General features: G+C 43.8%; 1 protein-coding gene across 10 annotated transcripts in view; it reads right to left on the bottom strand.

Annotated features, from left to right (window-relative positions):
- PJA2 (praja ring finger ubiquitin ligase 2) overlaps positions 1-24841 on the bottom strand; it is a 269482-nt gene that overhangs the window by 16539 nt on the left and 228102 nt on the right. For all 10 annotated transcript variants that reach the window (XM_029572082.1, XM_029572072.1, XM_029572119.1 and 7 more), the window contains one exon: positions 17389-17500. In XM_029572082.1, coding sequence (XP_029427942.1) covers positions 17389-17500 — 112 coding nt within the window. The remainder of the gene's footprint in view (positions 1-17388; positions 17501-24841) is intronic.

The raw sequence follows: 24841 nt of genomic DNA, 5'->3' as shown, positions 1-24841 counted from the left end.
GGCCCCAACTCCTCCACCTGCCAGTATCTCTCCCACCTCTAGGCTCAACCCCTTCCATTCTATTGCCAATCCCAGAGTTTGACCCCGTTCTCAGTACTGCCCCTCACACAGGCTCCCCTCTGTCTCTCTCTCTCTCAAACACATGCGCCCTCTTTCTAGTACACATACACACACACACCCTCATACAGGCTCCCTCACTCTCTTGCACACATATATCCCCTCATACAGGGTCCCTCTCTCTTGCTTGCACACTCTCCCAAGCTCCCTTTCTCTCTCACACATACATCCTCACACAGGCTAACTATGTCTCTCTCTCATGCACCCCTTCACACAGGCTCTGTCTCACACATACACAATCCCTTCACACAGGCTAGCACCCTCACATACTCATGATCCCTTTTTCATACACACGAGCTCCTAATCTCTCACACTCATACACACTCCTTCACAATCTCCTTATATAAGCTCCCTCTCTCTGAAACCCACACTCAGTCATCCCCCTGCTCTTTTACCTCCCTTGCTCTCTCACACCCTCCCCTTTCTCACACCCCTCTCCCTCTCCTCTCACATACACACACATTCTCTCTCTCCGGGCCTTTATCTTTGCCATGAGCGGAGCACACTCCATTTCACGGCACAGGAGCCTTCCATCTTTGCCGTAAGCTGAGCACACTCAGTTCGCGGCACATGGGGGCCTTCCATCTTTGCCGTGAATGGTGCCCCAGGCCTTCATCTTTGCCGAAAGCGGAGCGCAACCCGCAGCACATGCGGGCCTTCATCTTTGTGCGCTCCATTCGCGGCATGCTGGAGTCTCCTCTGCTATTTTCTGAGTATAATTTGGCAATTCTGTGCAGAAAATGGCAATTCTGCGCAGAGGGGAATTCTGCACAAATTCTGTGCTCACGCAGTAGCGCAGAATTCCCCCAGGACTACTTATTGTTGTCAAATTATTTGAGGATGCGAAAGCCCAAAAAGTTTTTTATAAATTAGGATTGATCCAACAATGAAACATTTTAGAGATAATTCTCAGACTTACGTGTGGATTGTGTGTATAAAGCAGTGTTGCTTACCTGTAACAGGTATTCTCTGAGGACAGCAGGAAGTTAGTCCTCACACAAGGGTGACATCAGATGGAGCTTGATGCCGAAAGCTTATGCACACTGGGCATGCCCTATACCACGCATTCACGTGGTGTCCCCTCTTCAGTCTCATAACACAGAATTATGCAAAAATAAAAAAATAAAACAGGATAAACAACTCCACGGGGTGGCGGGCAGGTTTTGTGAAGACTAACATTCTGCTGTCCTCAGAGAACACTTTGTAGGTAAGCAACTCTGCTTTCTCCAAGGACAAGCAGAATGGTAGTCCTCACACATGGGTGAATCCCTAGCTACAGAGGCTGCTCTCCAGCACAAAAGGGGTCCAACAGACACCTAACCAGGTGCCTGGTACTGTTGGTAACAGAGGAGGAGACAGCCTGAACCCAAACAACGGGACCTGAGTTGGGTTCTACATCTCAAACAGGGTCAGAAGGACAGACTGGCCGAACCTATGTCACATCGGCCATCCCTGTCCAGACAGTAATGTAATGTAAATGTGTGGAGAGAACTTTGTTGCAGCTTTGCAGATTTCCTCCACGGGAACTTCTTGCAAGTGGGCCAAGATGCTGCCATGGCTTTGACAGAATAAGCCTTGACATGACCCCCAAGATGCAGTCCTGCCTGGGCATAACAGAAAGAGATGCAATCTGCTAGCCAACTGGATATTGTCAACAACAGCTACCACCAACCTATTCCAATCAAAAGAAATACAAAGTTGGGTGGACTATCTATGGGCTTTTGTCAACTCCAGGTAGAAGGCTAAAGGAATGGAGCCTGGGAAAGAAAATTGGCAGCACGACTGACTGGTTAAGATGGAAATCCATCACCACCTTAGACAGAAACTTAGGGTGTGTACGCAAGACCACCCTGTCTTGACTGAACGTAGTATAAGGTGGATAAGTCACTAAGGCCTGGAGATCACTGACCCTGCACACTGAAGGGACTGCCTGTGACCTGTGACTCACCTGTGACTCACCTGTGACCTTCCAGGTCAGGTATTTCAGGTCACAGGTGAGCAGCGGCTCAAACGGAGCTTTCATCAGTTAAGCCAATACCACGCTGAGGTCCAAGACACAGTGGGAGGCTTCAATTGAAGCAAGCCCCGCATGAAATGTAAAATTATAGGCTGTACAGAGATGGATGCACCATTTACACCGTGGTGGTATGCACCAATCGCAGAAGTTTAACGGAGTTGGTTTTTAAGCTAACCTCCGATAGGTGTAGAAGGGAGTCAAGCAGTTTTTGTGTGGGACAGGAGAACGGATCTAGGGCCTTCTGCTCACATCACATGGAAAACCTCCTCTACTTCAGTCCTAGGGACTTTCTAGTGGAAGGCTTTCTGGAAGCCACCAAGACCTGAGACATCCTCAGAAATATCAAGTGGCTGCAGGATTTACCTCTCAACATCCAGGCTGTGAGTGACACGGCCTGGAGGTTTGGATGCCGCTTCCTGCCCTGATCTTGCCTGATGAGATATGGGTAAGCCCCAGGCTGATTGATTTCCGAATGGACAACTCTCGCAGGAGTGGAAATCAGACATCTTGGCCAATGAGGGGCTAGGAGGATCATAGTCCCTCTGTCCTCGCAAAGCTTCAAGAGAGTCTTAGCCACTAAGGGAATCTGAGGATATACACATACAGAAGACCCTTGCCCCAATAACGGGCAAGGGCGTCAGACTGGTTTGCCGCCTGACTTGGATAGGGAAAAGAACAGAGGCACTTTCCAGTTGCAGGGGGACACAAACAGAGCTACGTCCAGGTTCCCCCAGAGGCGGAATATCTGATTCTCTACCCCCTGGTCCAGAGACCACTTGTGGGGTCTGAAGGCTTGACTCAGCCTGACCGCTATCACGTTTTCCGTCGCGGCCAGGTACATGGCCCTGAGCACCATCCCATAGGCCAGGGCCCAGGCCCAGATCTGGACTGTTTCCTGACACAGGAGGTTTGATCCCATGCCTCCCTGCTTGTTGATATATCACATGACTACTTGGTTGTTGATTTGGATCAGGACAATTTTGTTGGACAGCAGATTTTGAAAACCCATAGCGTGTACCTGATCACCCAAAACTCCAAAATGTTACATAAGTTGATTTGTCAAGAATGTTCCTGAGCGGACCACTGTCCCTGGGTGTCAAACCTATCTACATGAGTTCCCCACACCAGACTAGATGCATCTGTGGTTAGCACAATTTAAGTAGGGAGACTCTAAAAGGAAATCCCCCGTTTCAGATTGGAGAGTACCCGCCACCAGGACAAAGTTCTGGAGCGACGGGGTGACTTGGACACAATCCTGGAGGCTCTGAGTGGCCTGGCACCACTGTGACCTCAGGGTCCGTCGGGTTCTGCGTATATGTAATCATGCCGAGGGAGTGACACGGATAGTCACATCCATGTAGCCTAACAGCCATGACAGAGTGAAACAAACAGGAAAAACACAGAAAGATGGCAGCGGATGGCAATGGAAGACAGCACCGAGACACCGCAACCATGGGGGGAGAACAAGAAAGAAAACCTCCCCAAACCCTGAAAACCCTAACTAGGGACACTACGGGCAGGCACAGAGAGGGACCCGGTGGCGGGCCAAAGGAAAAGAAACGAAAAACTACAGAACAAAGTTTTCCATGAGGCAAAAAGTCAAAAGTTTTAGAGCTTAATCAAACCGCAAGACTCACAGCTCCGTGGAAAAAAAAAAGAAGGAGACTGAAGAGGGACCCCGCATGGATAAATGGTATAGGGCATGCTGGGATGCCCAGTGTGCCTAGTCAAAGTTTCTAGAAACTTTGAATAGCCACTGTGCAAAGTAAGAACATTTTCAGAAGAGCAGGAGTAAATGCATACTGTTGCTGCTGTGCAAAAATGTATGCATGTTCAAAGAGGCCATTCTGAGACCGGGTTTCAAGGTTGTGCACATTTAAATATAATAAACGAAGCATGTACATACATTATCAAACATGGTTGCATGCTTTTACAATTGCTGATTAAGCTATGAAAATTAAATCCAACTGCTCTTTTGACAGTAGTTTTTGGGTGGAACTGAAGCAAATGGTGGAATGTGTAGGTGAACTGGTCAAAGTCTGAATTTCAGTGAACCGCTGCATGGAAGTACACGCACAAGTATTTTCATAAGCTAGATACAAGCATACATCAGTCAACTTTATAATATACCTGCCTCCTTGCATAAAGTAAGGATTATTACTTGTACACATTACAACTATTTAATGGCAAAGATATATATTTCCATGTTTACAAAATAGATGCAGTAACTATGGGGATCTCTACATTTATTTATTTATTTTAAATCTTTTCTATGCCGTCGTTTGGAGGAGACCGTCACAAAGGTTTACATCAAGGCACATAAAATTAATGATACTGTAATTTGCACATTTAACAAGAGTGCCATAAGGTTCGGTAACATAGTTAGTAATCAAAAATGATAAATGTAATTAATCATGTCCATCTCTCTATCTCGGTTTTTATTACAGAATTAACTTTAAAATTGAGACTTGTCCTTTAAAGACTACACACTAAGTGAATACAGCAGTGTGTGTGGATGTTATATTGATCGTGCTTTGTCTGTCCCTGGGTTTTTATTCTCCCTTCTCTTTCTGAAAAGCTTGTTTAAAGAGCCAGGTTTTTAAACTTTTTCTAAAGGTTTTGCTGTCTCTTTGTAGTCTTAAATCTAGGGGCATGGAGTTCCATAGTATGGGTCCTGCCAGTGATAGTGCTCTCTCTCATACCTGTGTTAGTCTTGCAGTTTTAACTGATGGAATGGTTAGGAGTGCTTTGTTTGCTGACCTTAGGTTTCTGTTAGGCATGTGTACACGTAGGGCTGTATTTAACCAGTCTGCATGTTCGTTATGTATTAACTTATGTATGGTGCACAGTGTTTTGTATTGTATTCTTTTGTTCAATGGGAAGCCAGTGTAGTTCAGCCAGTGTTTCGGTGATGTGATCTCTTTTACTTTTGCCAGTTAAAACTCTTGTGGCTGAGTTTTGCAGAACCTGCAATGGTCTTAGTGAGGTGTATGGAAGACATTAAAATAATGTATTGAAACATATGCATGTATTTTCTGGGTGGTGATATGTGATAGTTTATACACTATGCAGCCCTCGCTGCAGAGTTTATAAAATATAGGTGGAATATTAGGAGCACCTACTTATTCACACTATTGCAAATGACCCTCAAGTCAAATTTAATTGAAACAGTTAATGAAAAATCTACTCTGCACTGCCCCCAAGTGGCCCATTTCTTTATAAGGGTATCTTACTGTAAAGTTCTCACTACACACATTTGAGGTCAATACAGGAACACCGGTATAAAAAAAAATCTAAAAATAAATAAATATTCAAAAGAATTTGTCAACTAAGTTTGGGATTTAACTGGATAAACCTGGGGTTATATTTCAAGTAAATTTTAACACATTAAAATTATTTTATTTAAACTTATTTACCAATCTTAATATAAACGTAATTTTACATATAACTAATATGAGCACTTACACAGACCAATCTGTATCAATACCATACATCGTTCCACATGGCATATATTAAAATACTGAAATAATTTTACAAAAAAATCTCATACAAAAAAAATACACAACATAAATACCAGGATACTCACCCACTTACATTCACCCTTTTTACACATACACTCAACTGTAAAACTACTTATTACAAAAAATAAAATTAGAATCCACAATATTCAAAACTCAAATCATACAAGAAATTTCTATATAAAATTATGCTGTTTTAAATGCAGAAAAATTCCCGACAGGGGTCAGAGTTTTGCCTCGAAAATGAAGCTGCTTCAGGGAAGCAATTTTAAATATACCAGAAAGTCTCAGTCGGATGGAAGAAATCCTTCAAACTAACTTTCATCAGTATTTACCGCCAGTATCAAAAGGACACAAGTGATCTGTCTTCCCCAGATCAGAGTTGTCAAAATGCCAACTGGCACTAGAGCGCTGAAACTTCAAAAGTCACCTACAGTGCGTTAATGCAAACCGTTCTCAAAAAATATACCACTTACTGCACCAGGATAATCAAACCGAAAACTCGCTGTATGTTTCACATTGATGTGCTGTAGGTGACTTTTGAAGTTTCAGCACTTTAGTGCCAGTCGGCATTTTGATATCTCTGATTTGGGGAAGACAGATCAGAAGGACATAAGAAATTGCCATACTGGTTCAGACAAAGGGTCCATCAAGCCCAGCATCCTGTTTCCAACAGTGGCCAATCTAGGCTACAAGTACCCAAAAATTATCGCATGCTACTGATGCTTGTAATAGCAGTCGCTATTTTCTAATTCTACTTGATTAATAGCAGGTAATGGACTTCTCCTCCAAGAACTTATCAAAACCTTTTCTAAACCCAGCTACACTAACTGCAATAACCACATCGCCTGGCAACAAATTCCAGAGTTTAATTGTGCATTGAGTGAAAAAGAACTTTTTCTGATTAGTTTTAAATGTGCCACATGCTAAATTCATGGAGTGCCCCCTAGTCCTTCTATTATCCAAAAAAGTAAATATCCGATTCACATTTACCCATTTTAGACCTCTCATGATTTTAAACACCTCTATCATATCCCCCCCCTCAGCTGTCTCTTCTCCAAGCTGAACAGTCCTAACCTCTTTAGTCTTTCCTCATAGGAGAGTTGTTCCATCCCCTTTATCATTTTGGTCACCCTTCTCTGTAACTTCTCCATCGCAACTATATCTTTTTTCAGATGTGATGACCAGAATTGTACAGTTTTCAAGGTTTGGTCTTCATCATGAAGCGATACAGAGGCATTATGACATTTTCTGTTTTATTCACCATTCCCTTCCCAATAATTCCTAACATTCAGTTTGCTTTTTTAACTGCCGGAGCACACTGTACCGATGATTTCAATGTGTTATCCACTATAAGGCCTAGATCACTTTCCTGGGAGGTAGCTCCTAATATGGACCCTAACATTGTGTAACTCTAGCATGGTTTATTTTTTCCTATATGCATCACCTTGCACTTAACCACATTAAATTTCATCTGCCATTTGAATGCCCACTTTTCCAGTCTCACAAGGTCCTCCTGCAATTTATCACAATCTGCTTGCGATTTAACTTCTCTGAATAATTTTGTATCATTTGCAAATTTGGTTACCTCACTCGTATTCTTTTCCAGATCATTTATAAATATATTGAAAAGCATGGGTCCCAGTACAGATCCCTGAGGTACTCCACTCCCCACCCCCCTCCAATGAGAAAATTGTCCATTTAATCCTACTCTCTGTTTCCTGTCTTTTAACCAGTTTGTAATACATGAAAGAACATCGCCCCATATCCCATGACTTTTTATTTTTCTTAGAAGCCTCTTATGAGGATCTTTGTCAAACGCCTTCTGAAAATCCAAATACACTACATTTACTGGTTTACCTTTATCTACATGTTTATTAACCTCTTCAAAAAAGTGAAGCAGATTTGTGAGGCAAAACTCGCCTTGGGTAAAGCCATGCTGACTTTGTTCCATTAAACCATGTCTTTCTATATGTTCTGTGATTTTGATCTTTAAAACACTTTCCACTATTTTGCTTGGCACTGAAGTCAGGCTAACTGGTCTGTAGTTTCCCAGATCGCCCCTGGAACCGTTTTTAAATATTGGGGTTACATTAGCCACCATCCAGTCTTCAGGTACAATGAATGATTTTAATGATCGGTTACACATTTTTACTAATAGATCTGAAATTTCATTTTTGAGTTCCTTCAGAACCCTGGGGTGAATCCCATTCGGTCCAGGTGATTTATTACTCTTCAGTTTGTCAATCAGGCCTACCACATCTTCTAGGTTCACCGTGATTTGGTTCAGTCCATCTGAATCATTATCCACGTAAATCTTCTCTGGAACAGCTATCTCATCAATTTCCTCGTCAATAAACACTGAAGCAAAGAAATCATTTAATCTTTCCGTGATAGCCTTATCTTTTCTAAGTGCCCCTTTAACCCCTCGACCATCTAATTGTCCAATTGATTCCCTCACAGGCTTTCAGCTTCGGATATATTTTATTTGAAATCTTGTTTATTAAGTTTTAAGGCATAGAAAAGAAAACAGCAGGATAACATATGGTACATAAGTAGTCCTGTTACATACCATATCCATAACCGGTCAATTGCACACAAACATAAGAACAGATCTCCCCATGCCCACCCTTCCTCCCCTCCCCCCCTAGCACTGATGGATGGTAACCAAAACTGGAAAAAAATATCCTGATAACAGGGTGTATAGTCACAGAGTCCAGGAATGCAAAACCTTTAGAATAGTAAGCGTAAACAAAGGCATTGTCACTATAACAAGTCACATGTCCAAGCGATTTGGAAACTGGTTCTTAGAGTCCCGAGGGAGAGACATAATGTAAGGCATGCACATTGCGCTCAATTTCCATCTTGTGTTTGGAGACATCTGGGTCGTATTAAGAGTTTCCATAGTGAGCATGCCGTCAGATGGGCCAGTCGGATTCCGCCACTCAGTCAGAATGCTCTTGCAGGCCAACAGGAAAAGTTTCATAATCCAAAGTGATTGCATGGCGGGGCCCTGATAAGTCGGAGGGAATATGCCGAACAGCGCCACTAGTGGGGAATAAGGAATCACCATGGAAAGAACAGTCCTGAGATAGCGGTATACCTGTTTCCAGAACCTCTGTATATTAGGGCATTTCCAGAGAGCGTAACTCAAGTAAGGTCCTGGGGCTTGGCACTTAATACAGACCTCAGTGGATGCAATCCCCGCCTTAAAGGCCTGATGTTGTGAGATGTACATCCGATACAGAATCTTATAGCGAGTTTCTCACAACATGGTATTAATAGTCACCTGAGGAGTAAGTAATACAGCTTTCCTGAACCTAGCCGGTGGAATGACTTGGGAGAGTTCCGTCTGCCACTTGAGACGTATGATATCTGTAGTCCAAGGTTTATGTCGAGATTCCAGATATTTATAATAAAAAGAAATAGAGTGTTTCCTGGGCTGATCGGCGTCGAACCATTCCCGTAAGAAGGACCACTTGGGATTGGTGATATCCAGGTCTCGTTAAGTACGGAGGTAATGGCGTGCTTGATAAAATTGAAAGTAGTCAGAAGAAGAGAGTCCAAATATTCGGCAAAGAGTGGGAGAGTCCAACATTGAGCCGTCCGCCTGGAACAGTTGGTCTACACATTTCAGATTATTTGTTTGGGGTCCAGAGGGAGGTGCCCCTAGTCTATGTGCTGTTTCTATATGCAGAGCGCCATGATGTGATCCCAGGGACAGCTCTTGGGTCAACCAGTTTTCCAAACGGGACCCTAAATCAGGCTCAGGAATAGATTTTGGTATACCTATTATCCGTATGTTGTTCTGCCGGGAGCAATTCTCCAAGTCATCTAGTTTAATTTGTATTTCCTTATACCAGCGGTTCTCAACCGGTGTGTCGCGACACCCCAGTGTGTCGCCAAGCACTGGCAGGTGTGTCGGGTGCTCCCGGTCCCTCCCGCTGCTCTTTCTTCCCTGCTGCCGTTGCCGCCGGGCTATCAACACGTTCAAGCCCAGTGGGAACGGCAGCAGTACTAAAAGAAGCTGTAGCACCCGTGGCTGGCCTTTTCTTCTTCCCGCGCCCCCCCCCCCCCCCCGTGACCCGGAACAGGAAGTGATACGCGGTGCGCGGGAAGGAGAAAGACCGTGCCCGCGTGATAAAGTAGCAGCGGCCGCTGCAGCATCGGCCCCCGAGCTATTGCAGCAGACTGTAATCGGGAAAGGAGAGAGCAGCATGAGCCTCCCGCGGCCGATGGAATTCTTCCTTCTTGGCCTGCGGGGGCTGGAGGAGGAGGAGCAGCTACCGTTTCTACTCGGGGGGGGGGGGAGAGGAAGTGAGTGAGAGAAAGAGAGAGAAGCAGCCAGCCAGCCAGTGTGTAATTGAGAGAATGTGTGTGATTGAGAGCCTGTGTGTAAGTGAGAGAATGTATTTGATCGAGAGTATGTGTGTGATTGAGAGAAACTGGTCAGAGAGCTGATGTATGTGTATATGTGAGAGACAATGAAAGTGACTGCTCAAGGAGATGACTGATGTGTATGTGAGAGTGTGACAGTCAGGGATGTGTGTGTGTGTGTGAGAAAGAGAGAAAAAGCATGGAAGTGAGAAATCTGGGTATGTGAGAAAGCATGGGAGTAAGAAGCCTGGTGGTGTGGGGGTGTATGTGAAAGAAAGCATGGGAGTGAGAAGCCTGATTATGTGAGAGAGAGCAAGGGAGTGGGAAGCCTGTGTGTGTGCATGTATGAGAGAGAGACTGGTTGTTAAGGTGACGGTGTGACTGGTGTGTATGTGAATGTGAGAGAGAGAGAATGTGATTCAGGGAATGAGAAGCCTGTGCACGTGGAGAGCGAGCATGGAAATGAGAGAGAGACTGGGGGTGTGTGTGTGTGTAACAGAGAAAGTGATTATGGGAATGAGAAGCCTGTGCATGTGAAGAGAGTGAGCATGGGAGTGAGAAACCTGTGTGTGTGTGTGTGAGACAGCATGGGAGTGAGAAGCCTGTATATCTGAAAGAGAACATGAGAGTGGGAAGCCTGTGTGTGTATATATGAATGAGAGAGATCAGGTGATGGGTGGGTGTGTGTGTGTAACAGAGAAAGCGATTATGGGAATGAGAAGCCTGTGCATGTGAAGAGAGTGTGCATGGGAGTGAGAAACCTGTGTGTGTGTGTGAGACACAGCATGGGAGTGAGAAGCCTGTATATCTGAAAGAGAACATGAGAGTGGGAAGCCTGTGTGTGTGTATATGCATATGAGAGATCAGGTGACTGGTGTGTGTTTGTGTGTATGTGAGAGAGAGAAAGAAAGTGATTATGGGAATGAGAAACCTGTGCATGTGAAGAGTGAGCATGGGAGAGAGAAAGCTGGGAGTGTTTGAGATACAGCATGGGAGTGAGAAGCCTGTATATCTGAAAGAGAACATAGGAGTGGGAAGCCTGTGTGTGTATGCATGAGAGAGATCAGGTGACTGGTGTGTGTGTGTATGTGAGAGAGAGAAAGAAAGTGATTATGGGAATGAGAAGCCTGTGCATGTGAAGAGTGAGCATGGGAGTGAGAAACCTGGGTGTGTGAGACACAGCATGGGAGTGAGAAGCCTGTATATCTGAAAGAGAACATGGGAGTGGGAAGCCTGTGTGTGTGTATGCACTGTGTGTGTGTATGCATGAGAGAGATCAGGTGACTGGTGTGTGTGTTTGTGTATGTGTGTGAGAGAAAGAAAGTGATTATGGGAATGAGAAGCCTGTGCATGTGGAGAGAACAAGCATGGGAGTGAGAGACTGGTGAGTGTATGTGAGAAAGAGAAAGTGATTATGAGAGTGAGAAGCCCATATATGTAAGTGGAACACGGGAGTGGGAAGCCTGTGTGTGTGTATGGCATGAGAGAAACTGTTGAGGAAGGTGACACGTGTGTTTGTCAAAGACTGGGAGATGATTGATGTGTGAGAGACAGAAACTGGTCATGGGGGCATGACTAGTATGGTGTGTGTGTGTGAGAGACATGGGCCCTAAGGAAGAGGACCATGAGTATAGAGCTTAGCCACTACTGCTGCTTCTGGTGTGTGCTACAGCCTGCATGGAAGAGGAGTAGGAGAGCTGCTGGAGGGGGGTAAGTAAAGGTGGCTTTTTAAGTTTATTTTTCTTGATTGACTGCCATTTTAATTATTTAATATTATGTGATGTGTCTGCTTTTTTTGAAATATTTTATTGGTGTTTGGAGAATTTTTAATAGTTTTTATGAGTTTTTAATTGTTGGATGTTATTCTGTTCATAGTTGTTGTGAAACATTTATTCTGCTTATTAGTATAGTTTTACAATTATTTCTATGTGGGGATCTATAGCTGCTTGCTAGTTCTGTTTTCCTAATAAGAGGTGTATTGGTTTTTAGGGTCTGATTTAATATTTGTAGTGTTGCCTTTTCATAGATAGGGTTGCTCCTGTTTGAGTGTATTCCATAATACAGGTGTAACTGTGTGTGGATTAGTTTATGTGCATTACTACAGATCTTGGGAGTATGTTAGGTCGGTTCTGTGTCTGTTACCGAGATGAGATATTTTACTAGCATGTAAGCATTTTATCAGTCTTATTTGTTGCGTTTTCTCAAGAGGACATGCATTGGTGGTAAACTGTTGTCTTTTCATAAGTAGGGCTATTGAGCCTGAAAAGTAGAAGGAGTTTGAGTTGCTGTTACTGAGATGACACCAGAACCAGAATATCTTTTTTGTAGGGTGAGTTGTATGGGGAATGTCATAATTCTGCTTTACATCCATTATTGTGGATCAGGGGGGTTCCCGTGGATGCAAACTGTACTTTTACATCTAGCTCTGTGACGATCATGGGTCAGTGTGTCACGCATGTGAGAACCATCTGTCAGGTGTGTCCCGACAGAAAAAAGGTTGAGAACCACTGCCTTATACGAGGCCTTAGGCCCTGGATTGCCACAGCGTCAGTCTCCATTTTATCTTCCAGATGAGAGATCCGCTGCTCCGTGGCTGACATCTGAGTCCGAATGGCTGCGAGCTGCTCACTCACCCCAGTAAGTTGTGCAGAGATTTGGGTAAATCGACCTTCCAACGCGGCGATAACCGCTGCGGCTATGTCAGTCCCTGCCTGGTCCGACCCGTCCGGGACCACGTGTTGCTCTGTGGCGTCGGCCATTTTTAGGTCGGGTCCCTTCGTCCTCTCCTTATTCCCTGCTTTAGCCGCCATCACGGCGATTGAGCGTTGTAGCAGGGTGCAGCGAGATCACGGAGTGAAGGCGAGTCCCCAGGCACAAGCGGTGAGAAAAGATGTTGGGGATAAATCTAGTTTGCCGGCGTTTCATGGAGGGGGATCCCCGGAGCGATCGGCTTTGCATCCAATCATGCTGCTAGCATCACGTGACCTCCTCGGATATATTTTAAAAAGTTTTTACTCTGAGTTTTTGCTTCTACAGCCAACTTCTTTTCAAATTCTCTTTTAGCCTGCCTTATCAATGTCTTACATTTAACTTGCCAACGCTTATGCTTTTTCCTATTTTCCTCTGTTGGATCCTTCTTCCAATTTTTGAATGAATATCTTTTGGCTAAAATAGCTTTTTTCACCTCACTTTTTAACCATGCCAGTAATCGTTTTGCCTTCCCTTCCACCTTTCTTAATGTGTGGAATACATCTAGACTGTGCTTTTTTTTTTTTTTAAACAATTTCCACACCTCTTGCACACTTTTTACTTTTGCAGCTGCTCCTTTCAGTTTTTTTCTATTTTTCTCATTTTGTTAAAGTTTCCCTTTTGAAAGTTCAGTACTAGAGCCTTGTATTTGCTTACTGTCTTCCTTCCAGTCATTAATTCAAATTTGATATTATGATCACTATTGCCAAGTGGCGCCACCACAGTTACCTCTCTCACCAAATCCTGTGCTCCACTGAGAATTAGAACTAAAATTACTCCCTCTCTCATCGGTTCCTGAACCAATTGCTCCATAAAACTGTCATTTATTCTATCCAGGAACTTTATCTCTCTAGCATGTCCTGATGTTATGTTTACCCAGTCAATATTGGGTTAATTGAAATCTCCCATTATTACTGCACTACCAATTTGGTTAGCTTCCCTAATTTCTCTTAGCATTTAACTGTCCGTCTGACCATGATGGCCAGGTGGATGGTAGTATACTCCTATCACTATACTCTTCCCCAACACACAAGGGATTTCTACCCATAAAGATCCAATTGTGCATTTAGGATCTTTAACCTGTTGGGACTCTTATGCCATCCCAGAAACAAAGCGCCACCCAGTCTCCCAGATGCTCCTCTCTGTCATTGCGATATAATTTATACCCCAGTAGAGCATTGTCCCATTGGTTATCCTCCATCCACCATGGCTCTGAGAGGCCAATTAAGTCTATGTCACTTGTGTCCTTTTGATGCCGGCGGTGTATACCAATGAAAGTTAGTTTGAAGGATTTTTTCTATCCAACTGAGACTGGCTGTACAGCAGTTTCACTTTCTAGTATATTTAAAATTCCTCCCCTGTAGCAGCCTCGTTGTCGAGGCGAAATTTGGGCCCCTGTCGGGATTTTTCTGCGTATGAGAGATTGGAAACTCGTTTGCTCTTTGAAGTACAGCAGTTATGTATGAGGAAACTGCTCTTGGAAAATGGCACCAGCTTGATTTAAAATAGTGTCATTTTTTTATAGAGATTTCTTGTATGATTGAGTTTTGAATATTGTGGATTCTAATTTTATTTTTTGTAATAACTGATTTTATATGTGATTGTGAGTATAAAAAGGGTGAGTATCCTGATATGTAATGCTATATATGTTTTTTTGTTTTAATTTTGTATGAGACTTTTTGTAAAAATATTTGAGTATTTGAATATATACCATGTGGATTGATGTATGGTATTGATACAGATTGGTCTGTGTTTAAGTGCTCATATAAGTTATATGTAAAATTACATTTATATTAAAATTGGTAAATAAAGTTTAAATAAAAAAAATTTTAAAGTGTTAAAATTTACTTGAAATTGATTGTATACTTACCCCTAATATTTAGCACATTACCGTATTTTTCGCTCCATAAGACGCACTTTTTTTCCCCCAAAGGTGGGGGGAAAATGTATGTGCGTCTTATGGAGCGAATATAAAAAAAAACCAAACAAAAATCTAACAAACACCCCCCCCCCCCCGACTCCCCCAAGACCTGCCGACTTAATTTCCTACAACCCCCCCCCCCCCAAGACCTGACAAATTAATTTCCTGCAACCCCCCACCCTCCTGACTCCCCCAAGACCTGCCAAACGTCCCTGGTGGTCCAGCGGGGGTCCGGGAATGATCTCCTGGGCGTGGGCCGTCGGCTGCCAGTAAACAAAATGGCGCCGACGGCCCTATGCCCTCACTATGTCACTGAGACCGACCGCTGCTATTGGTCGGTCTCAGTGACATAGTGAGGGCATAGGGCCGTCGGCGCCATTTTGTTTACTGGCAGCCGACGGCCCTATGCCCTCACTATGTCACTGAGACCGATCGCTGCTATTGGTCGGTCTCAGTGACATAGTGAGGGCATAGGGCCGTCGGCGCCATTTTGTTTACTGGCAGCCGACGGCTCACGCCCAGGAGATCGTTCCCGGACCGCTCCTGGACCCCCGCTGGACCACCAGGGACGTTTGGCAGGTCTTGGGGGGGTCAGGAGGGTGGGGGGTTGCAGGAAATTAATTCGGCAGGTCTTGGGGGGGGTCAGGAGGGTGGGGGGTTGCAGGAAATTAATTCGGCAGGTCTTGGGGGGGTCAGGGGGGTGGAGGTTGTTAATTTAAAGGGTTGGGATGGGGGGGGGGGGTTTGGGGGTTCCCACAGAAAGAAAAATTTTCTGATCTGGGGAGTGGACCGAAATGGCCCTCCCCAGACCCGAAAACAAAATGGGGAGAAAAAAAAAAACTATGCACTCCCCTAATTTGCTCCATAAGACGCCCAGACGCAGAGCCGGTTTAGCACAATTTTTTTTTTTTTTAATTTTCCCCCTCTGAATCCTAGGTGCGTCTTATGGTCAGGTGCGTCTTATGGAGCGAAAAATACGGTATGTGTTTGGGGATAGTAATTTTGTTTTTACCATTATACTATTTCTTACTGATTTAATATTTCCCCACACTGACTGGCTAAGTTTTAGCCAGATAAGTCATTACCCTAGCTAAACTTTAAAAGGATAAAAAAGAGGCAGTGTGGGAGGCATGGCTTAAAATTAGTCAGGTAGAGCTGATGTTTAACTGGGTAAGTCTGATGTTGGTAGATAACAGTACTAAATCATTCGGGTAAGGTGTTTACCCACATAACTTATAACTTAACTGGCTAAGTATATAGGGGGTTAAGCCAAAAAAACAATCCACCACTCTTGGCCACCAGGACCAATTAACACCCTAAAAGAATAAAAAACATATGGAAGTATAGTAACAAATCCCTCATCCTTTTCCCCACCTCCCCAAAAGAATTTAAAAAATGTTGCAGGACATAGTGGCTCAATGCCCCTGCCCACAAAATATTTAAATTAAAATAATGACTCTGAGGCCCCCTCTTCTCCCACCCCTTCCTACCCTCCCACCATACCGGTACCTTTACCCCCATCCTCTCATCTGGAACTCCAAAATCCCCAGGATATGCTGTGTCACGCTAGTGTTTTTGCCACATTCCGGTGTCCTCAGTTGCTCTAACAGCAGTGGGGCCGATGCAATACAGGGGGCCTATTCAACGCGCGTCCAACACAGAGTGAATCTAATAGCGCTCATCACATGCAAATGCATGTGAATGAGGCTATTAGGCATTCACTCCTGATGCAAAAAAAAAAGTGTGAGTCTCGGACGCACATTTAACTGTCATCTATTAACTTAGCGCCTCCTTGCTAACGCGACCCCCTAACAAATATTGCATAGCGCCCCCCTTGGGGGCTCCTGGGGTGCGTTAATAAAGTGGTTGCTGACTGTTCAGCGCTTGCTTTCTACGCTAATTTATTGCATCGGCCCCAGTTAGTAGTGCACACTACCAGCGCTGGTGTTTGTTTTTTTGGGGGGGGGGGAGGGGTGCCAGTTTAGCAGGAAGGTGGGTTGGGGAAGGAGAAGGCCAGGAGCCATTCTTTTAGTTTAAATATCTTGGGGGAGAGGGAAGCATCAGGCTGCTATGGCATGTGAGGGTTTTTAATAATTCTTTTGAGGAGGAGGGAGAATGGTGCAGGATCGGATGCTATGCCCCCATGTTTTTAATTCTTTTGTGGGGTGGAAGGGAATCTGGCCTGCTGGTTGAGGGATTCTTTTTTTTTGGTTAACTTAAAACTAAACACTGCATTAAGTGTATAGAAGGTTATCTGGATAAACTTACCTGGATACCTATAGCCAGATACATTCAGTGCTACAATCAAAGTTATCTGGATAATTTTAGCTAAGCATATTCAGTAGGAGACCTGTCCCACTGTATGTGAGAGACAAGTTGTCTGGCTAATTTAAGATGGATAACTTGTCTGCTCCCTGACTTAGTGAATATGGACTTCAGTTGCATTTGAATTTACCATAATTGTTTTACTCAATTTGCCCAAAAATTAAATCTGAAAATTAGATGGCCCTAAATATAGGTGTAGTATACTTTAGTGTAAAGATTTCTGAGGCTTTTATTTTTGCATGTTTTACTCTTTTAAACAAAATTTCAACAGTATGAAAACATTCTAAATATTTTTTTTTTTACTAATTTTCCATCTTTAAGACAAAACATGTCTAAATGAAATATAAGTGAGTTATGGTCAATACCTCCATGGCCTGAGTCAAGCGCTCTTCAAGAGCCATATAGGTAAGAAATTGTGGGTCCACATAAGAAATGGCTTGCGCAACTCCTAGCCCGTCACCAAATTCATCAAGTAATCTGAAAACCAACAAACCATCGTTAAGATTTGCTTCCATGAATCAATTTGTACATTTTTAAATTATGCCAACTGCATGATTTAAATAAACAAAATCTTAATGTCATAAAATCATTTCATATGCACATCACAAGCAAATATTGCCATTGAAACTGGTCTACATAAACACAATGCCTTCAGTTAAAGCTATTAATGCTCACTTTAGAACATATATTATTATGCAAAGGATTTTAAACATTTGATACAGCAAAAGTCTCTAATAGGTGTTCTCTAAGCAAAGCTGGATAAACTTCTTCACAAGTAGGTGGAATAATACAATGGAGCCCAGCCAATGAAGATTTCTTCAAAGCTTCTAGAAGCTTTTGGCATACTCTATGAGCATGTGCATGCCTTACCATGTCACAGATAGATAAATTATACATACATACATAGGATCCAACTATAATGCGTGATGGGTGGGATCTGTGAGAAGTTATATTCTGCTATCCAGTTAAGCAACTTTTGTTTTGTCTGTACATCCTTTAGTTGTCAGATTCATGTGGAGCCTGCTTCAGGTCATGAAAGCTCCCTTTGAGCAATCAGGATGCTTGTGAGCTGATGTACCTGACCTGGGAGATCATATTTTTGGTTGTGGTCAGTGGCACAGTCAGCGAGCTTCCTTCTCCCAAGAACAAGCAGGATGTAAGGTCCTCATCGGTGGAGAATCCCTGGCTGGAGGCCATCCTCAACTAAAAAGAGGGAAACATTCAGAAAAGACAGTGCTAACAGGTAAAATCTATCTGATGGCAAGCCATTTTGTCATTTTATTTGTTTTAAAGGCAGCCTTGAAAGAATAACAATAGGGACTAGGCGGGATAGAGTTGGATTCTAAACTTCAAATATACTCTGCACAACAGACTGACCAAACCTATTTTAGTGACAGGAGTCTTTTTCTAAACAGTAATAGGATGTGAACTCCTCATTGCAGTTTCACAAGTCTCATCCATGGAGGATGATCTCAAGTGGGCCACTGAAGCTACCATGGTTTTAACACACTCAGCTTTGACATGCCCATCTGCAGTTAGGTCTGCATGAGCATAACAGAAAGAAACATAATCTATCGAATTTCAAAGGGTGTGCTTGCAAATAGCAATTCCAGATTTACTGGGGACAAAAGAAACAGAAAACTGAGTGGTCTTCCTTAGGGCTTCAGTCCACTTTAGAGAGAAGGCTAAAGCTCTTTTGCAATCCAGACAGTGCAAAGTTAGTTAAACTTTGTGAACAGGTAGCCTGTGGAAAAATGTTGAAAGGATGATTATGGTGGAAGTCCGTCACTACCTTTGGCAGGAACAGGATGAGTGTGCAGAACTACTCTATTACGAAAAAAACTTGCTGTAATCTGGATAAGTCACTAGGGTCTGGAGCTCACAGACTCAGCATGCTGAAGTAATGCCCATAAAAAATATGACCTTCAGGTCCGCCACATCAGCTCTGAAGAGCCTAATGGATCAAAGGGATCTTTCATCAAGTGGGCAAGTACTATGTTGAGGTCCCAAGACACAGAGGGAGGCTTGATGGGAGGCTTCACCTGATACAAGCTCCATATGACTCTTACAACTAAAAGCTATACAGAGATTAGTTTACCTTCTACATTGTGGTGTTAAGCACAGGGCTGCTGCTTCTATGATGCGAACGAGCCTATTGCCTAGAGCAGTGGTTTCTCAACCTTTTTTTGGCCGGGACACACTTAACTGATGGTTCTCACATGCGTGACACACTGAACATGTGACCATCACGGGGCTAAATGTAAACATGCACTCTGCATCCACAAGAATCCCCTCAACCCCCAGCAATGAGTGCAGAGCAGATCTAGGGCATTACCCTGTACAACTTGCCATACAAAAAAAGATATTCTGGTTCTGATGACATCCCAGTAAAAGCAAAACAAACTCCTTTTACTACCACGCACAATAGCCTTCCTTATGAAAAGACAGTAATTTACCATTAATGCATATCCTATTGAGAAAACACAACAAATAAGATTGATACAAATGCCTACATGGTAGTAAAATACCTGTCCTCAGTCACACACCCTTCACCAAGTACAGAAAAACCACAAATTATAAATATGGAGACAGTAATTGGAATTGAAAACCAAAAAAGCCACGCTGTATGCAGCGCGAACCTGGAGAAATGGAAAGAGAAATATAGCACCTAACAGACTCTCAGGATTTGCAATAATGCACACAAACTAACCCGCACAAAGTTACACCGTATTATGGAACACACTCAAACAGTAACAACCCTATCTAAGAAATACAACTATTAAACCAGGCCCTAAACACTTACACATTTCCTATTGGCAAAACAGAATAAGCCAAACTGCTATAGAGCCCCACACAGAAATAATTGTAAAGCTATACTAAACATGTTACAAAATAGCTGCTGAACAGAATAATATCCAACAATTAAAAACTCATAGAAATTATTAAAACATGTCCAAATATCAATAAAATATTTCAAAACAGCAGACATCGTATAATACACAATAATTAAAATGGTAATCAAGAAAAATAAATTTAAAAAGCCACCTTACTTACCCTTTCCAGCAACTCTCCTACTCCTTTCCCTTCCAGGCCAATAGCACTCACCAGAAGCAGCAAAGGCTGCTGAAGCTCTGTCCTCACAGTCCTCTTCCTTAGCGCCCACAACCAGTCACTCACAACCCCCCCCCCCCAATTAGACCCCCATGACCAGTCTCGGTCTCTCTCATCTTCCTGACCAGTCTCTCTCTCAATCACACTCATGGTCTCTTATATACAAGCCCTCAATCACACACAAATGCTCTTGTACCCATTCACACCAGCTCTCACCCAAGCACCCATTCACACCCACAGACACAAGCTCTCACCCAAGCACCCATTCACACCCACAGACACAAGCTCTCACCCAGGCATCCATTCACACCCACAGACACAAGCTCTCACCCAGGCATCCATTCACACCCACAGACACAAGCTCTCACCCAGGCATCCATTCACACCCACAGACACAAGCTCTCACCCAGGCATCCATTCACACCCACAGACACAAGCTCTCACCCAGGCATCCATTCACACCCACAGACACAAGCTCTCACCCAAGCACCCATTCACACCCACAGACACAAGCTCTCACCCAGGCATCCATTCACACCCACAGACACAAGCTCTCACCCAGGCATCCATTCACACCCACAGACACAAACTCTCACCCAAGCACCCATTCACACCGACACCAGCTCTCACCCATGCATCCATTCACACCCACAGACACCAGCTCTCACCCAAGCACCCATTCACACCCACAGACACAAGCTCTCACCCTGGCACCCATTCACACACAGACACACCAGCTCTCACCAAGACACACCAGCTCTCACCAAAAACTTCTTCCTTCACTGCAGGGATGGGCTCCAGTTCCGCCTCTGCTTTACTCCGGCGGGCCTTCTTTTTTCGCCGCTACTTGGATGGGGGCTCCCGTTGTGGCCTCGGTCAGGTTTCTTCTTCGCCGCCACGGTCCTGTGGCGGCCTTGCTTGGTCAGGGGTCAGGTTTTCCTCTTCACTGCCATGGGAATAGGCTCCCGTGGCAGCCTTGCTTGGTCGGAGGTCGGGTTTTCCTCTTCACTGCCATGGGAATAGGCTCCCATGGCGGCCTTGCTTCGTCGGGGGTTGGGTTTTCCTCTTCGCCGCCATAGGAATAGGCTCTCGTGGCGGCCTTACTTCAGAGTTCAAAACTGCTATTCTTCCCATCTGACCCCCGGGCTAGGCGATGCCTGCCTCACCGGCCAATCAAAAGCTTCCTCTCATCTTCCTACACCCACTGGCAGGTAGAAGGGAGGAGGCTTCCGATTGACTTGTGTGGGGCAGGCAGAATGAAGGAGGCTTTCCACTGGGCAGTGGGGGTAGGAAGAAAGGAGGCTTCCAATTGGCCCGTGGGGGCTGGAAAAAGGGAGAAGGAAAGTACAATGGGGCAGTGGGACACCAGGAGACGCAACACACCGGTTGAGAAGTGCTGGCCTACAGTGTCAAACCTTGGGGGGGGGGGGGGGGGGGTAAGCAGGTAAATCTCATCGGTGGTAGAAAAAGAGAGAACTGCTCAGGCCCACTGGCAGTCAAAGGAGGAGGCAAAGGAGGAGAAGAGTTCAGGCCCAATGCCACCAAAGAAGGGAGCACTGTGTAGGAGCTGCTAACAGGTAGTAAGTTTTCAGACCAGATTCTGAAAGATACAGAAGGTATTCAAGCCTTTTTATTTTGTGTGTGTACATCAGGAGAAACGGTAAAGGGACTTTCCTGTACACTAAACAAATGTCCTTCATTGAAAACCATATGATTTCCTTGTAGAATCCTTTCTAAAGGCCAGAAAATGTTGACACATCGTCAGAAAAGATAAGGGAATACTTTGTTACCAGATTGTGAGAGCTAGGGACTTGATGCTGATATGATGCAGTGTTCCCTGGTTCTGAATTAGGAGAGCTGGGGAATTCTCCAACCCTACTGGTTCCCTGATGGATTACCCCAGAGAAGGGGAAACTAAATTTGTCTTAGCCAAAAGGGGGGCTATGAGGATCATAGGTCCTAAGTTTTACCAAGCTTTTTTTCACTAAAAGAACTGGAGGATAAATGTACAGAAGACCCTTTCCCCAGTCTAAGGCCAATTTGCTTTGAGGCCCTCTTCTGTAGCAGAAGCTCAGGATCTTTAACTCAAGAGGAGATGCAAAAAGATCTAACACAGATGTTTCCCACTCGCAGAATATCTGATTTGCTACTCCCCTGTCTTGGAATATCTGTGAGGTTACAGAATACAACAAACTGTCTGCCAGGACATTCTCCTTTCCTCTCAGGTACATGATCTTTAGGACCATTTCTTGAGAGATGGTCCAGGTTCACATCTGGACAACTTCCTAATACAGAAGATACAATCCTGTTCCCCCCTGTTTGTTCACAAAGAACAATTGTTTCCTGATTGTCTGTCTGAATGAGGACAATTTTGTTAGCCAGGTGATCTCTGAAAGCCTTTAGAACATATCATATTGCCCTTAGATTTATGAAATTTTTCGAATGAAACTTTTCACATCCAGACCAAAAGGTCCAGGTTAGACATATCCATGGTTAGGACAGTTTATGTTGGAGGAATTTGGAAGGAGATTGTTTTTATTTGTACAATTTTTATATACCATTGCACAGTAATATTCCATCGCTACGGTTTACATACGATAAACATAAATTGGTACAAAACATATTAAAAACTCAACTCATTATTAAAATTAACAAAACAAACAGTGATAAAATCTTAAAATTAATCCTAAAAAATGCAAATAAACACACACATCTAACTATAATATATGGATCTCAGTTTCCTTATTTGGTGTCGCTCTCATATGCCTAACAAAACAACCATGTTTTTAATTCTTTCCTGAACCTCTTTCTGTCTTGCTGTAGCCTCAATTCTGTTGGTAACTGATTCCATAGTCTGGGTCCTGCAATTGACAAGGAGCGGTGTGTCTCTCACCTCACTCAAATGTGCTGATCTTATATTGGGTACTATTAACAGAGCTTTATTTGCTAATCTTAGTTCTCTTTGTGGGACATGTAATCTGATAGTTGTGTTTAAACATTCCGTCATTTCACAATATAAAAACTTTATGAATAATACATAATGTCTTATATTTTATTCGCTGCTCATTAGGTAACCAATGTAACTCTTAACACTGGGGTAATGTGATCTCTCTTTCTTGTGTTCGTTAAAATACTCGCCGCCGTATTTTGTAAAACTTGAAGTGGGCGTAGTGTAGAATTAGATAAACCCAACAATGTGGAGTTGCAGTAATCAAGGCCAGTAAACAACATCGCTTGTAAAATTGTTCTAAAATTCTCCATAGCTTTGAATGGTTTTAGGTGCTTTAGTGTCATTAACTTTGCGAATCCTTCTTTAACTTTTAGTGAAATGTGCAAAATTTGATTGAATCAGCTGCCCTGATAGAGTCCTTGAGCTGCTGAGTGGCCTGGATGCGGTCTCAAAGAACCTGAGAGGCTAGAGACCACTGTGAATGTAGGGTCCATTGGATTTACCTCATATGGAGATGACCCAAGGATGCTACATGCACTGTTGATGCCAGATGGCCCAACATCCTCAACACCTCTCATGCTGATACCTGCTGACTCTGCAGACATCAACAGGATGATCTTTTCCTTTGGAAGACAAGCTTTCACCTGAATTATATTTAGCAGAGCTCCTATAAATACCAATTGAGTTGATGGGCTCAATGGAATTTGAGATAGTTTATGATGAATGCTAGCAATTCCAACACTCAGATAGTTTTACTCATTGATTCTGTGTTACCTCTGAGATTTGCTCTTGACCAGCCATTCAGGTAATTCTGTGTAGATGCATAGCCACCACTACAAGACATTTTATGAACACACATGGTACTAATGCTAAGCCGAATGTAAGATACTTCCTGTGTCTTGGAAACCTCTCTATGTGGCTATAAGCATCCTTTAGATTAAGGGAGCATACCCAGTTCCATTTTTCGGTGAAGGGAATCAAGGTGCTCAGAGAAACTATCTTGAGCTTTTCCTTTACCAGGTATTTGCTCAAAGCCCTTACGTCTAGAGGATGGAATGGAGTCCCCATGTTTTCTCTGGAATTAGGAAAGTTTTGGAGTAAAATTCTTGCCCTCCTTTCTTTGGTGGAACAGGTTCAAATATATCAGCCTCTTAAGAGGAAAGTGTTCCTGATACTGAGAAGCAGACCATTAACTTCTTGGGCAACAATTTGGCAGGGTTTCCACAAAAGAAATAGGACCAACTGTTTATGTAAAACTACAACATGGACACTAAGATCATTGCTATGTTTGTACCGGCAAGGGCGTGAACCTCGGGGGCATCCCCCCGTAGTGACGTCATCCGCTTCCACTTTAAAAGGTCTTTGCTTGCAACTACGAATCGAGTTAGCAAGGGGAATTCTTTGTCTGCTGCTCTGCCTCCACCACCTTACCAGGGGTACCCGCTCCTCGGCGGCCCCGTTCTCTCATCTTGATTTCAGATTGTTAAGACGGGATCCGGTACTCGCTCCTCGAGGGCCTATGTCCCTGAATGCTCAGAAGACTCCCGACTACCTAGAAGCGATTGCAGACGTGAACACAGTGAGTTCTACTATAGATAGGAATTGGTACTCGCTCCACGAGGGCCTACGTTCCTAATCTCCAAGACTCCCTTCTGTCTAAGACGTTATCGCAGGTATGGAGATAGTGAGTCATTATTGTGGATTTCAGATAGGAACCGGTACTCGCTCCACGAGGGCCCATGTTCCTAAATCCCTTC

The sequence above is a fragment of the Rhinatrema bivittatum genome, chromosome 1 (genome assembly GCF_901001135.1).
Source record: "Rhinatrema bivittatum chromosome 1, aRhiBiv1.1, whole genome shotgun sequence".
Classification (NCBI taxonomy): Eukaryota; Metazoa; Chordata; class Amphibia; order Gymnophiona; family Rhinatrematidae; genus Rhinatrema; species Rhinatrema bivittatum.
This window is presented reverse-complemented; position numbering and strand designations above follow the sequence as displayed.